Consider the following 15,652-nt stretch of genomic DNA (forward strand, 5'->3'; position numbering starts at 1 on the left):
GTACGGAAGAGTATTTAGGGCCAGGCAGGAGAAAAATAAAAATATTTTAGAGGAGGAAGATTTTCTTTATCATTATGCACTTCTAGAAAAAAGTTGAAATGTCGAGAAAAAAGTCGAAATATCGAGAATAATGTTGAAGTGCAATTTTGAGAAAAAAGTCGAAAAGTATTTCGACATTTCAACTTTTTTCTCGAAGTGCACAATAAAAAAATAAAAAAATCTTCCCCTCTCAAATATTTTTTCTCCTGCATGGCCCTAATACTCTTCCGTAGGAAAGATGTTCCAACATGCAACTGATCTATAAAGTACTGTCCTCTTTATAGAGTCAGACTCAGGTAATATGAATTAATATTTGAACAATAAGTTATATTATTATAGAGAAATTTAGGAGTCTAATTCTATGGAAATATGCAAGTACTAGGGCTGGGACTTTAACACGTTAATTACATAAAAATAACGCAACCAAAAAAAAAAAAAAAAAAAAAAAAAAAAAAAACACACGCATTTAATTGCAATTTACTTTTGCACTCCAAACAGTGCGGAACGTTTCTCATTGCACGAGTTCCCGGTCTTAGTTACCCGTAATACTGATGCACAGAACTCAACACGAGAAACAACAATGGAAACCGATGGAAAGTCGTTGCTGGTTCGGTGGACGGAAATTTTAGTTTAAATAACTACAGAGTGGAAAACCTTAATAAAAGCACAGTTGTGTGCAAATTGTGCAAGAAAGAATTTGTCTATTACCGGAGCTTCTCCAGCCTCCACTAGCACCTCAATGCCAAATATGTTGCAGCTAGCACAGATGATGCTCCCACAAAAAAAGCTTACAAAAAGTCCTGAAAAAGCTTGAATATAGCTTACTTGAATTTAAGTTTGTGCCTTGTGGACAATGCAATCATATTCCTATTATTTATATTGCACTTTATGTTAACACTTATCAGAATAAACACAATGTTATTGTTTAAGCTCATTTGTGTCAATTTAAGGATTCAGTCATATATCAAAATCCATTTAAATTGAAAAATGTCACTTGTGGTGTCAAATATTGATATGCGATGAATTAATTACAAAGCCTCTAATTAATTAGATTAACTTTTTTCATCGAGTCCCACCACTAGTAAGTACATTAGTAGATTCCTTTCCTCAACCCTCAGCCAGGAGAGATGCTATTCATTTCTGCAACACTTGTTTTGAGCCACTTGTAGTTTGTGTAGAAGGTTAGGGGGGGGGTGGTAACCAAAGTGATGAGGCGCCGCCACTCACTTGGACTCCAGGTCCAGCTGCTCCTCCAGCTGCATGATCTTGGCCTCCAGGGTGGCGATGGACGACTTGTACTTGGACTTGATTGCTCCCTCCAGGTCCTGCAGCTTCAGCTTCAGCTCCTTGTTCTGCCGGTCCAGCTGGGACCGGGTTCCCTCCAGCCGCTGGGAGGTGCTGCGCTCCGCCGACAGCTCCGTGGTCAGCTGGTCCGTCTGCGGGGAACGAGAGGAGGTGAGGAGGCGGCTCGGCTCGGGCCTGGGCCGGCCGGTGCCGGCAGAACTGGCGGGTCTAACTCACCTGCAGCGTGGTTCTCTTCAGCCGGTCGTTCACCATCTCCGTGTTCAGCTGCTCCTCCTCCAGCTCTTCCTCCAGCTGGGCGATCCGGGCCTCCAGCCGCCGCTTCTCATCCGCCAGCAGGGAGCTGAGGGGGGGGGGGGGCAAACAACCGTTACTGGGTACCAGGGGACCAGCCGGATCACTGCAAAAACTCAAAATCTTACCAGGAATAATTGTCTCATTTTTAGTCAAAAAAAAAAATCTCATTAGACTTAAAACAAGAGACATTACCAGAAAAATAACTTATTTGCCAATTTTCATCTGTTTCAAGTAAATTTTCACTTGAAATAAGTAGAAAAATCTGCCAGTGGGACAAGATTTATCTTCTCATTACAAGCAAAAAAAAAATGTTCTTCCACTGGCAGATTTTTCTACTTACAGGACTGTCTCAGAAAATTAGAATATTGTGATAAAGTTCTTTATTTTCTGTAATGCAATTAAAAAAACAAAAATGGCATACATTTTGGATTAATTACAACTGAAATATTGCAAGCCTTTTATTATTTTAATATTGCTGATCATGGCTTACAGTTTAAGATTAAGATTCCCAGAATATTCAAATTTTTTGATATATGATATTTGAGTTTTCTTAAGCTGTAAGCCATGATCAGCAATAATAAAAGGCTTGCAATATTTCAGTTGATTTGTAATGAATCCAGAATGTATGACATTTTTGCATTACAGAAAATAAAGAACTTTATCACAATATTCAAATTTTCTGAGACAGTCCTGTATATTAAGTGAAAATTGAAACAGGTGAAAATTGTTGTTTTTTCCAGTGATGAGTCTTGTTTTAAGTGTAATGAGATTTCTGTTGAATAAAAAAATGAGACATTTTAACTAGAAATAAGACAAATATTCTTGGTAAGATTTTGAGTTTTTGCAGTGATCTGAGCCGGATCAAGGCCGGATCTGAGCCGGGTCTGGGCCGGATCTGAGCCGGGTTCTGAGCCGTACTTCTTGCTGTTGCAGCTGGTGATCTCCTCCTGCAGCTCGTCCCTCTCGCTCTGAACCTGCCGCTTAAGCCGCTCCGCCGTGGCCAGATCCTGGAGGGAACCAGAGAAGGAAACGTGAGGCCGCAGCAAAACCGGGCGAGTTATTTCAATTCACCCCAAGAGTTAAAGTCTCTTCTGTGTTGAGTTTAAAAATCCAAAAAACATTTGCAAAGTTGATGCCTGAATCTCCCTTTTCCTTCTTCCCTCACTTCTGCAGAAATAGGTCAGATGGAAGGATAATAACTCCTCAAATCAATAATCAATATAAAACTGAGAAGAGAAAGATCTCTGAATGCATCTTTTCCAGATTCCTCCCAGTCTCTCTGCCGTACCGGAGTGGTTCTGATCCGCCCGTGCCGGCGGGTCCTACCTCCTGGAACTGCAGGGCGTCGGCCTCCAGGGTCTTCAGCTTCTTCTCCGCCTCCTTGGCGTCGTTGACGGCTTCGTCCCTGGACGCTCGGAGCTCGTCCAGCTCCCTCATCAGCTCCTTCATGTGGGCCTGCAGACAGAAGCACGGTTAGACCCGGCCGACCAACCCGGTCCGACCCAGACCCGTCCACCCGGTACTTAGTTTAGTTTATTTATTTAGCAATATAAGACAAATTGAACAAAAAATGAAAAAATATGCAAGGAAAGGAAGAAGCCTGGTGGCTTCTATAGAATCCTTTCCATATATGAATAAAAAAACAAAAGCTGGAGTAAAGGGGGAGTAAAAAAAACTAAAAAGAAAATATAACTCAGATCAAATAATGAACACTACAAAGATGAAATAAGAAAGTTCTTTAAATGTTTTTTGAATACTGGCAAGGATGGTGATGATGTAAGAGATCTATTGAGTGAATTCCACAAGTGATGAAAGATTGATGTTTACTTGTTCTACAAAACGGTAAATTAAAATCATCTTTGTGCCTTGTGGCATAAGAATTAACACAAAAGAAATTATGAAAAGAAGGAAGATCTTGTATATCATTTTTAAATTTGAACATGAATAAACATGTTTGAAAAATGTTAATTTTATTGACGGATAATAATGAATATTTAATGAAAAGGTTGAGCAGATGGCTCATATCTGTTTGCATGTGATATCATTCTGAGAAACCTTTTTTGAATTATCAGTAATTTATTAATATATGTTGAATGTGTCGAAGCCCAAACAATGTTGCAGTAATTAAGATGAGGGAAGATTAAGCTATAATAAAGAGTTAAATGAGAGGAAGGAACTCCACCTGGATCTTCTTCAGCTGCTTGATGGCCTCGTCGCGGCCCTTGTTGGCCAGGTCGATTTGGGCCTCCAGGTCCACCAGGTCCAGCTCCAGCTTCTTCCTGGAGGACAGAGCCTGGGATCGCTGCCGGCGCTCGTCCTCCAGCTCCAGCTCCATCTCCCGCACCTGCAGGAGGAAACCGCCTTTTTACCAACAATCTTTTTATTGTTTTCCCAAAACAAAGAAATATCAAGTACACATAGCTGTCAAGTTTTGGATTTAAAAATACAGGAAATCCTCCGCTGCTGTCCCACCAGCCCAACCGAGGTCCAGTATCTTACATTTTAAAGAGATTCACCAAAAATCTAAAATAACCACCCGTCAACCACTTACAAACTACAATTATGTGCTCAGAATCTGCTAAGACGACCTTTGTTGACACTGAAAGGCTGTGGACATTTTTATGTATGTAATTATATTATATTGAGATTCAACAGCAAGTATTGCAGCTAATGATGCTGTAAGGACCAATCAGCTCCCAGAATGCTGATAGAACTGCTTTCAGAAACATCGTGGGTCAGAATTACCAAACAGATCCAGGGCAGCAAACAGAGACGGATGAAATCGGTTTTATTTTTTCCCACATTCTGTTTAAATTTTTTCCATTTTCGGTCTATTTTGGTTTTTAATTTTTGAGAATTTGGTTTTTAGCATTTTATGCAAATGTAACCTCAAGACAGTACAGGACTGTCTCAGAAAATTTGAATATTGTGATAATGTTCTTTATTTTCTGTAATGCAATTAAAAAAACAAAAATGTCATACATTCTGGATTCATTACAAATCGACTGAAATATTGCAAGCCTTTTATTATTTTAATATTGCTGATTATGGTTTACAGTTTAAAGATTAAGATTCCCAGAATATTCAAATTTTTTGAGATAGGATATTTGAGTTTTCTTAAGCTGTAAGCCATGATCAGCAATATTAAAATAATAAAAGGCTTGCAATATTTCAGTTGATTTGAATCCAGAATATATGATATTTTTTTTTTTTTTTTTTTTTTTTTTTTTAAATTGCATTACAGAAAATAAAAAGGACTTTATCACAATATTCAAATTTTCTGAGACAGTCCTGTATAAAGTAATGAAATATACACAATTTATGCAATTATAACTGAAAACTTTAATGTTTTCATACCTTTAAACATATTTAAAGGCAAAAACATGGCACCAGTTATTCTGGTGTCCATAAACAAAAAAGTACCAAAAGTTGTAATGATGAAAAAAAAAAAAAAAAAAAAATGGATCTAGATATACAAATCGATTTTTAGGAATTAATATGAGAATCGATTTAGAATCGGAAAATCGATTTTTTTTCCAACACAGGTCTACATGAAACGAGCATTTAATCAGAATTTCTCCAGGCAAACGGTTAAGGAACTGATGCAGATGTTTACCTGCTTGACCAGCTGCTTACGGCGCTCCTCGCCCTGCTCGTCCCGGGCCGCCAGGTCCCGGTCGAACTGGGCCTTCATGGCCTGCATGTTGACCTCCAGACGCAGCTTGGCGTCTTCGGTGAGCTGCAGCTCGTCCTCCAGCTCCTCCAGCTGCGTCTTCATCTCCTCCAGCTGCTGCTCAGTCAGGCGCTTGGACCGCTCCAGCTCGTGGACCTGCGGGGGTTCAGGGGTTCAGGTTCAGGGTTCAGGTTCAGGGCGGGTTCGGGCTCAGGGCGTCGTCCCGGATTCACAAACATTTTTAAGAAAAAAAATCTTCTTAAGTGTCATTTTTTTCTTAAGTTCAGTCTTAAGTCATATTCTACAAAAAAGTTCTAAGTATTTTCTCAACTTCCTTCTTAAGTTTCTTCTTAAGAAAAAACTTAAGAATAAATGGTATTCTTGAAATAAAAGTTCTCAAATTTGTTCTTGACTTTTTTCTTAACTTTAAGACAACCTTGACCTGTCTTAAAGTTTCTCCTGTGAAAAGGTAATAATAATAATAATAATAATAATAAGCCTCTAATATCACCTTTTTCAACACATTTCAGACAAGTTTAGACTAGTAGGTCATAGTTTGAGGATATACTTTGTAATTAATTACACAAAGAGCTTGTTAACTGTTTGTTAGCGTGGTAGTTGATTATTATTAATTTTCCCCAACTTATTTTTTTTTGCACATTACTCATCCACCATAACCTTGACATGTTTAGTGAGTGACTGACGGTTAAGACTCAAACTACCTGTATAAATGTTGTTTGTTGGCGCTTGCAATGCAATGACATATTTTAAGAAGTTCTTAAGTAGGAAAAATAAGAAATTCGTAAGAAATGACAGTTCTTAAGACGGTTCTTAAGAAAATATTGAGGAATTGCACTTAAGAACTTCTTAATTTTAGATCTTAAGACATTTCTTAAGATGGTTCTTAAGAACATATTGGTGAATCTCTTACGTTCTTGCCGACGTCGTCCTTGGAGGACACCAGGTCCTCCATCTCGGCCTTCAGCAGCTTGTTGGAGCGGTCCAGCTCGTCCTTCAGGCCCGTCATGGTCTCCAGCTCGCGGGCCAGAGTCAGCGCCCGCGTCTCCTTCTCCCGGGCCTCGGCCTCCGCCCTGTCGCGCTCCTCGGCGTACTGGGTGGAGATGGTCTTCTCCTCCGACAGCATCTAAGGGGGCGGTTGGGAGGAGAGATGCTGCATCAGTGATAACGATGCGTTTACTGGATCTAATCAACAATAATCCACTGATCTGAACTCTGTTGTTAGTGTTTTAAACTCCTGCTAATCTCAGATGGTATTTTCTCTCCTGCAGCATCTCATCAGGACTCGGGTTAAATAAAGACCGAACCTGCATCATAACACGTCACCCCGCCCTGACTGTCTGCTCTTTGGTTAGTTGTAACCGGTGGTGTGGTCTAATTTTCAAAAAATCAGGGGGTATGGTGGATTTTATCATATGGGGACAGATAATTTGTGCTGATTACAAATAATATAATATATTACAAATAATAGCACTGATCAAAACACCTGCAGAAATACTGCAGGAATGACATAGCAGCAGTTAAATGCAGCCTTCTGTAAGCTTTAAATATCCACTGGGCTTACATCAAATACATCAAAACACAACAATAAAAAACACTTTTCTGAACTTATCAATATGACTCTGTCCTTCACAGGATAAGTAACATGGATCACTGCAAAAACTCACAATCTTAACAAGAATATTTGTCTTATTTCTAGTTAAATAGTCTCATTTTAGTAAAAAAAAAAAAAAAAAAAAAAAAAAATCATTACACTTAAAATAAGACTCATCACTGGAAAAAACTACAATTTTCACCCGTTTCAAGTAGATTTTCACTTAAAATAAGTAGAAAAATCTGCCAGTGGAACAAGATTTTATTGCTTGTAATAAGAAGATAAATCTTGTTCCACTGGCAGATTTTTCTACTTATTTCAAGTGAAAATTTACTTGAAACAGGTGAAAATTGTCAAATAAGTCATTTTTCTGGTGTTATTTTTCTGGTGATGACTCTAAATGTTGAAATAAACCACATTCATTGATGAATTGACATAAGGGATGGAAAGGGGGGATGATTTTGGCCGTTTTTATTTCAGGGGGGATGCCATCCCCCCTCAACTCGAGTACTGCTGGAGGCTTTACGGCGTCTACCTGCGTATCACGTTGACTACACCACCAGTCGTACCTGATCAAACTTCTTCTGCTTCCTCTCCAGGTTGGACACGATCTGCCGGAGCTGGTCCTGGTCCACCAGCAGGTCGTCCAGCTCCTGCTGCAGACGGGTCTTGGTCTTGTCCAGCTTGTCGTAGGCGGCCGACTTCTCCTCCAGCTGCTGCGTGATGCCGTCCAGCTCCCGCTGCACCTTCTTCCTGCCCTCCTCCGCCCCCTCCAGCGACGACGCCTCCAGCTCCACCTTCTTCTTCATCTCTGCCAGCTGGAGACACGAGAGAGAGGGGAGACGGAGGTCAAGCGGGACGCCTCTGTACCCCCGGGGCCCCGAGGGAAACGGGAGGGAACCGAGCACCGACCTGGGCCTGCAGCGCCACCATCTGCTTCTCCACCGTCCTCTTGCTCTCCTCCTCCTCCTCCAGATTCTCCCGCAGGTTGTTCTGCTCCTCCTCCAGCTGCCGGAGGCGGGTGGAGAGGGAAAGCTTCTGCCGGGTCTCCTCCTGGAGCAGCTCCTGCAGTTCGGTCCAGAGGAGAAAGAGAAGTTAGAAGACAAGCATTTATTCTGCATCCACCTCTGAATCACCATCGTTGTAAGGTTTCTGTGCAGCAACAACCTGTGAGGACCTGTTTTCAATCTCCCGCGTAATGATTTAATAAAGTTCATTTTGTCCAGGGCTTCACAATTTAACTTGATTCTTTTCATCGGACAAGAATATTTAGGTTTTTAAATACCTGATATGCTTCGGCAGATTACAGGTTACTTTTGTAATAGTGTATTTGACCTGGTCTTTGTACGTTTTGACCGTATAGAAATGTAATTCTTGCCATTTTAAGAATGAGATGTACCTGCTGTACTCTACTGCCCTTACTGTTTAACAACTGGTGCTTTTTATTATTTGACCTATTTTCTTATCATTTTATTTGTTATTTTCTATTTATTTGTGTCTTGCCGCTTTTAATGTTGATGTAAAGCACTTTGAACAACCTTGTGTTGAATTGTGCTATACAGATAAACTTGGCTGGGGCGATTATTTCCACCTTCATCAGAGTCAGGTATTTAAAACCTAATTATTCTGGTCCGACGAAAAGCAAGTTAAATTGTCTTTAATCTCGTACATCTACATGCATCGTGTTCGGATCAGTACTGGACGTTTCTAAAATCCTGGCATCGGGATGACCTCATCGACGCGGCCGGACAGGAGCCGCATCTTCTGTGGTCCAGCATCACAAGATGCCATCCAACTTCACGCCGAGAAGCAAAGTCAGAAGTTGCTAAACGGTTTAAATAGTTGTTCTTGAGACCTTCTTCGGATCGACACGAGTCAGACCGAGGACTTTAAAGCGACTGGTGTTGCAGGGGCGACCTTTTCTGGAGGTCGAGACCTTCATTTATTTATTAAAAAAAAAAAAAGTTTTTGTGTCACTAGTGGCCTTCATTTAGAAAGTAGGTTGACAGGCCAGGACTCCAATCTGCGCTGCCCGTACGATGACTACAGCCATATAATATTTTGGTGATTGATTATTCTGAAATATTCCGTCGATTAATCGGATAAAACTTACACCATGTGGACCGGGGCCTTTATTATTTTTATTCATAATAATCCCACATCTTTTACATCTTTTGTCTCTTCCTCTTATTACTTTCGCTGTGCTTTCTCATTGTCAGCTAAACCGTTCACACACACGTTACGAAAAGCGGGACGCCGTGTTCTTCCGCTTTATAAAAAGGGACACATGACTGTTAGCACCTTGTATCACATTAAAAATAATCTGTGTGAAACATGAAGTTTAAATTTATTTTTTATTTAAATGAGGCTTCGAGCCAGAGGAAATTCCTCCAAATTCCTCCTTCCATTTTTTGTAATCGAGTTACTCGAGTAATCGGCGTTGTTGAAGCTTGCTGGTTGTTAATTTGTGTTTCATTGGGAGTCATCACCTCCTAACTCCTGCTAATGTCATAGATAAGTTTATGTTCTTTGAACTTGTGTGCATGCTCCGTACCTGAGCGTCCTGCAGCTGCGACTCCACAGAACTGAGGTCTTTGCAGGTTTTGATGCCTTTGCTCTCCGTCTCGCTCAGGAGGGAGTTGACGTTGTCCAGCTCGGCCTACGGAGAAGAGCAGGTGAGGTCACATGACCAGACATCCCCCTCGCCCCGTGGTCGCTGGCGTCGGCCTCCGCCCGCACCTGCATCTTGGTCATCCGGTCGCTGAGCTCCTTCCTCTGCCGCTCGCTCTCGGCCGACTTCACCTGCAGCTCCTGCACCTGCGCCTCCGCCTTCTTGCGGCGGTGCTCCGAGTCTCCCTTCCCCTGAGTCAGCGTCTGCATCTCGATCTGCAGCTCGTTCAGCTCGCTGTCCAGCGCCTGCTTGGCCTTCTCCACCGACACCTTGTTCTGGGGGGGGATACAGGTCAGGTTAGACGCTGGCGGCCCCGTCAGAGCTCGGCCACCCCCCGTTACCCGCCCGTTACCCGCTTGGCCTGCTCCAGCTGCTCGTTCAGCTCCTCGAACGCCTGGTTGTGCTTCTGCCGCATGTCGGCCGTCTGCTGCTCGTGGGTCTTGGCCTCGTCCTCCAGAGACCTCTTCAGCTGGGCCACCTCCGTCTCCCGCTTGGACCTGGGGGACGAGAGCAACGCCGTCAGCGTTCATTTCTGTGAACGTTGAACTGAACGCAACATATTTGCAAATAGAGAGTCTGCATTGATGTCACCTTGCGCATGTAACTTCACAGCGGGTTTCGCCCACTGAGTGTCAGAAAGACTGAGTGTCAGAAAGACTGAGTGTCAGAAAGACTGAGTGTCAGAAAGACTGAGTGTCAGAAAGACTGAGTGTCAGAAAGACTGAGTGGGAGCGTAACCTTTCAGTTTGAGCAACTGGAAAACATCTCAACTGGGAAAGAGCTGTTGTGCAATCAACTGATTTAGCAAGAAATCGGAGTTATCGTTTTACAGACTGCCGAAAAATAAGCTTAAGAGAGACAAATGGACTTGTGCAATTCACAGAAACAACTGGATTCCAGACACCGAAACGTGGATTTGTGGTTCCCATTTTGTATCAGGTAATGTTGGATTTTTGGGTAGCTAACGTTAAACGGTCCAATCATAAAGTTCAGTGTCCTCATCACTTTAATTTCTACAACAAATCCTGCCTTGAAGTCGGACCAAGCGTCAAGACTTTTGTATTCCTTCAAGCTTTGCTTCGTGTATTTCCCCAGCGTAGGAATTAAGTACATATAAATATCAGGAAACTGGATTGGTGTCCAAATATTAATGTCCATGGACCACTGGTTCTTGGTAACTGTACCAAATATTAATGTCATGGACCACTGGTTCTTGGTAACTGTACCAAATATTAATGTCCATGGACCACTGGTTCTTGGTAACTGTACCAAATATTAATGTTCATGGACCACTGGTTCTTGGTAACTGTACGGGTCATTTTTTTCCACAGTGGGGCTATTTTTACTGGATAATATGTATTTCTGATTAATTAGAAACGACATAAAATAGATTGTGTATTCCTCTTTCATATTTACATTATAGGTAACTGTTTTATAAAAGCAATACATCACTTCGAGTTGGGCCGAAGATATAATGAGCGTATACCACGGCCTGTCGTGATGTATTGCTTAAATATTAATATTTAATTTATATTATATATATTAAACTCTCCCACTCTGTTAAAAACGTCCTGTGTTTATCTTCATATTTTCGTTTGGTCGTGCATTTTTTCCCTGCCATTTTGAGAGTGGATCTTTTTCCCTCCAAGTTATTTCCGTCACAAACACGAGCGCTAGCGCCCGTGTAGCTCAACGGGTTGAGCAGGCGACTTATGTAAACCTTCCCCTGAACAGCGACGCTGGTTCGATTCCAGTCGCGGCATATTTTGCCCCCGCTTCCTACGTGTATTTCACTGCTCCTATCAGATAAAGTCGCAAGAGTCGCATGACACCGGGCAAAGAGCCGCATGCGGCTCACGAGTTTTAGGATAGGGGGGCGTTTCATTCGTACTTCTCACCTAAAAATATTGAAATGAACTGAATTTGAACTAGTTCAAAGTGAAAATGGTGAACTATGAATGTGAACTGTTCATTTTTAAACTATGTGGACTGAACTTTGAACTAGTTCATGAGAAGTATGATCTCTGGGTTTGGGTCTGACCTGAGCTCCTGCTGCGCGGCGGTCGTGTCCAGCGTGTCCTCCAGCTCCGTCTTCAGCGCCTCCAGCTCCTCGCCCAGGTCCCGGCGCTGCTTCTCCGCCTTGGACCGGGCCTGGCGCTCCAGCTCCAGGTCCTCCTGCAGCTCAGAGATCTGAGCCTCCAGCTCCCGGATCTTCTTCTGGGCCGTGTTCTTCGCCGCGGCCTCCTCCTCGATCCTGCAGCCGCCACAGGGGAAAGACATCAGCGTTAACCCTTTAAGTCCGCCTAAGCATACGTTTACATTTCTGCATGCTATACTGCCATTTTATGGAGTATTTTTATTTGCTATGCATCAAAACAACCCATATAAGCCGATCTTTAATAATATGGATGTTACAAGTCCATACTAACTAATAGTAGTAAATAGTAGGGCTGGGCGATTATACGATCTCGATTTGTGATCGCGATCAAATTAAGCTCGATCACGGTGATCAGCTGTGGGTCTACTTTCTCGATCACGTGCAAAACATGCTGCAGCAAAGTGCACGACAACCAATCACAACCCGCTTTCCTGGCACCGCGCTGTCTGCATTAATTGATCATGCATGACATGTCGCGGCAAGTTGCATGACCATAGGCAGTAAACTAGTCACATCTGCCTCCCCTGCACTGGTGGGAGCAAGCGTGACCAGAGAGAATAAAACTACAAGACAACAACCGCAGGCTAGCGTTAGCTTAGCTTCGAGCCGACCGGGACTCACGGTTAGCGGTTATTTATTTATTTATTTCGCCGGACAACTTCTTCCGAGCGTACAGGAGGAGGGTGTGATGGATTCACAAAATGCCCTTCGTGATGGATGTATTGTGTATTCGAACCGCACTCATTAAAGTTGTGATTCGCTCTGCTTGTACCACAAATTACTCTGATCACCGCCGACTTCAGAAACTCCGCGGCCCCGACATGGGTGTGTGTGTGCGTGCGTGCGTGCCTTTGTGCGTGTGCGTGTGCGCGCTCAGCGGAGTGATTGTGTCGGAGCGCGGAGGCAACAAGCAGAGCTCACCAGATGACGCCGTAGGCTCTGCGTTGGTGTAACGCGAGACCATAAATCAGCCTTAAGTCCCTTTAGGCTAATACTGTGAGAAATAACCTCTCATAACAGCGGTACTACAGTTAATAAATGTAATAAAACTGCCGTTTCTGCTGGCTACTGAGTCCTGTAAGTGGCAAGTGAGTTTTAACTCCTTAATTACTAACCAGCGTCAGAGTCACGCACAGTAAACAAACAGTGATGTTAGAGAGCCACCTGTTGGTCAATTTAAGCAACCGCATCGCCAGCTGCTTGACAGTGGCTCAAATCATATTAGTTTACTGTTTTTGTTTTTAATAATGTCATTGCAATTTTATCTATGCAATTGTGAAAAAAATTGCAAAATAAATGAAAAACTGTGAACAACCGCATTCCGTAGGCTATTCAGTACTCAGTATTCAGCCAAGTCTTTAAATTTTATTCCGCTTCAGTTTCGGCCTCAAATTTTCATTTTGGTGCATCCCTAGTTTTTTCGGTGGGTACCACTGGTAGCATTCTGGATTCTTGTTAAAACATGCTATTTGCTTTATTTGTTAATAAAAAAAAAACTAATCTCTGGTTTCTTTCTATTTTATTCCAGAAGGGAGGGGGGGATCTTCTGATTTAAAAAAAATCGTGATTAAAAATCGAGATCGTTCAATATGGGAAAAAAAATCGTGATCACTTTTTTTGCCATATCGCCCAGCCCTAGTAAATAGTTTTTTAATTTTACACATTTTTCCATATACAGAAATCCCACAGCTAGAAAAAAAACACAGAAGTCTTTCAAACCCCAGGAAATGTATCTGGAATTAATTCATACTGTAGTTTTTTTGATAAATATCATTTTATATATCGCGTTTTCGTCACGTTACAGTAATCCCTCGCTATAACGTGGTTCACCTTTCACGTCTCGCTGTTTCATGGATTTGCATCGTGTTCTGTATTCTGATTGGCTAAACAGTTTCCCCGCTTCTTCACTTCCTGTGTGTCAATAACGTTACGGTTTATTAGGTACCGTACAAGTACGTAAAAAAGCTGCAAATTTAAGTTTGCTAATTTTCTCCAAAACCCATAATGTTGACAAAAACGCTTTGCACCGATTCTCCGCTCAGATCCAATTATCGGGTCGCGGTGGGGCGGTGCTGATCTCCGCAATCTGAAGCCTTGTATGATAATTCTAAAAAAAATAAAAAGTTACTACTTCATGGATTTCACCTATCACGGGTTCTTTTTGGGACGTAACTGAGAAAGACGAGGGATTACTGTAAACAGTTTCACGAGCACGGACTTTGGTGGATCCATAATATGTGTGTGTGTGGGCTTGTATAGTGAGTTGCCACGGTTACATGATGTTTTTTAATTTGGAATTAATTATTCCAAATTAAATAATCCAGTTTACATGGAAATAATAATTCCGAATTGAGGTTTACATGAAAACACGTTTGATCGGCTTTATCCAATTCCTCTTAAGGTCTGGGGGTTGGGAAGGTTCTGATTGGATAGGGGGGGGACCGGAAGTTAAACTACCGGAAGAAAAACTTAGTCGCTACAACTTTGAAAAGCTCACAATTTTGATGTTTCCTGCCATCTGTTCTTTTAATTATTTCCAGGTCCTCCAAGCTATTTATTAAAGAAATGGTCTCTGCTCTTGACCACCGTTTACTGCGTGCTGCCATCTTGAAACTTTGTTTGGAAAACCAGCCCAGCAGGAACATAAGATCATGGAGACAGACGGGAGAGGGAACGAGCAGAAAGAAAGACCGGAATTAATTTAAAGAGGAATGAGTGTATACATGATCGGGGAATTAGTCTATTCGGATTTAAAATCGGAATAAACCAGCCACTTATATCGGAATTAAGTTTAATTCGGAATGGCCATTTTCATTCGGAATTAGGTGTTTACATGGACATTTTTTAAATCGGATTTAATTTTAATTCTGAAGAGGAATTAAACTTCCCATGTAAACGCACTCATTATGGGATTTTTCCAAGCGATTGAATGGATTAAAACTCAGGGACACTAAATGCAGGATATGTAGGTGAAACTCTTCCTGTTTAACATGCAGAAAGAATTATTGCTGTTTTTATTTGGTTGTAATTGTACGTTTGGAGAATCAATATGCAACCGGCAGCGCCGGCGCTCCAGCCGGTCTTAAAGGGTTAATCAGCTGCAGGTCTCAAAGCTCCAGCGAGGAGACTGAGACCCCCTCACCTGGCCAGCGCAGCCAGGAGCTCCTCCTCCTTCTTGGCCAGCTGAGCTCTCAGCTCGGCGATCTGGGCCTGCAGGTCAGCGATCTGGTCGTGGAGATCCGTGGAGTCTCCCTCCAGCTTACGCCGGTTCTTGTCCAGCTCCTGGCGAGACTTCTCCTCTCGTCTCAGGCGATCTGAGAAAGAGACGAGGTCAGCATTCGCAGCAGCGCGGACGCAACGCCGCAACGTCGTCAGCTAGGACGTACTGTACCTTCCAGATCCGTGATCATGGCCTCGTGTTTGTTCTTCAGCTTCTGCAAACTCTTGGACTTCTCCTCCTCCTCGGCCAGGTTGGTGGTGAACTCCGACATCCTCTCCTCCAGCAGCTTCTTCTCCTGAACTCACCAAAATAGAGATTAATAAAACGATTAGAACCAGCACCAGCTCTGGAACCGGTTTGGTGGAAAGGGGTAGGAGGTTGTGGGGGTTCTGGGAGACCTTGTTGAGCTTCACGTTCTGGTCGTCCAGCACCATCACGTCCTCCTCCATCTTCTTCATCTTGGCGTCGGTGGTGACTTTCTCCATCTGCAGCTTCTGCCGGGCCCCTTCCTCCTCGTCCAGCTGCTGCTCCAGCTCCTGGAACCACAAAACCAAGCTGTGTGAGGAGTGCAGTGGCGCCACCAGGGGGGGGGCCATGGCCCCCCTACAAATATGCTGGCCACAATTAAAAAAAAAAAAAAAAAAACACACTTGCCGGTCACATAGATTCTATCGTCAGTT

The 15,652-nt window shown here is 42.7% G+C and overlaps 1 protein-coding gene across 1 annotated transcript in view; it reads right to left on the reverse strand.

Annotated features, from left to right (window-relative positions):
* myh9a (myosin, heavy chain 9a, non-muscle) overlaps positions 1–15,652 on the reverse strand; it is a 46,954-nt gene that overhangs the window by 6,400 nt on the left and 24,902 nt on the right. The window contains exons 25-40 of the mRNA XM_061729117.1: positions 15,371–15,508; positions 15,144–15,267; positions 14,895–15,066; positions 11,636–11,848; positions 9,947–10,091; positions 9,663–9,869; positions 9,478–9,582; positions 7,836–7,988; positions 7,493–7,741; positions 6,243–6,455; positions 5,255–5,467; positions 3,821–3,982; positions 2,965–3,093; positions 2,557–2,645; positions 1,561–1,684; positions 1,267–1,475 (exon numbers count right to left, since the gene is read on the reverse strand). Of these exons, the coding sequence (XP_061585101.1) occupies positions 1,267–1,475; positions 1,561–1,684; positions 2,557–2,645; positions 2,965–3,093; positions 3,821–3,982; positions 5,255–5,467; positions 6,243–6,455; positions 7,493–7,741; positions 7,836–7,988; positions 9,478–9,582; positions 9,663–9,869; positions 9,947–10,091; positions 11,636–11,848; positions 14,895–15,066; positions 15,144–15,267; positions 15,371–15,508 (2,645 nt within the window). The remainder of the gene's footprint in view (positions 1–1,266; positions 1,476–1,560; positions 1,685–2,556; positions 2,646–2,964; positions 3,094–3,820; positions 3,983–5,254; positions 5,468–6,242; positions 6,456–7,492; positions 7,742–7,835; positions 7,989–9,477; positions 9,583–9,662; positions 9,870–9,946; positions 10,092–11,635; positions 11,849–14,894; positions 15,067–15,143; positions 15,268–15,370; positions 15,509–15,652) is intronic.

This window comes from Cololabis saira, chromosome 1 (assembly GCF_033807715.1).
Source record: "Cololabis saira isolate AMF1-May2022 chromosome 1, fColSai1.1, whole genome shotgun sequence".
Lineage (NCBI taxonomy): Eukaryota > Metazoa > Chordata > Actinopteri > Beloniformes > Belonidae > Cololabis > Cololabis saira.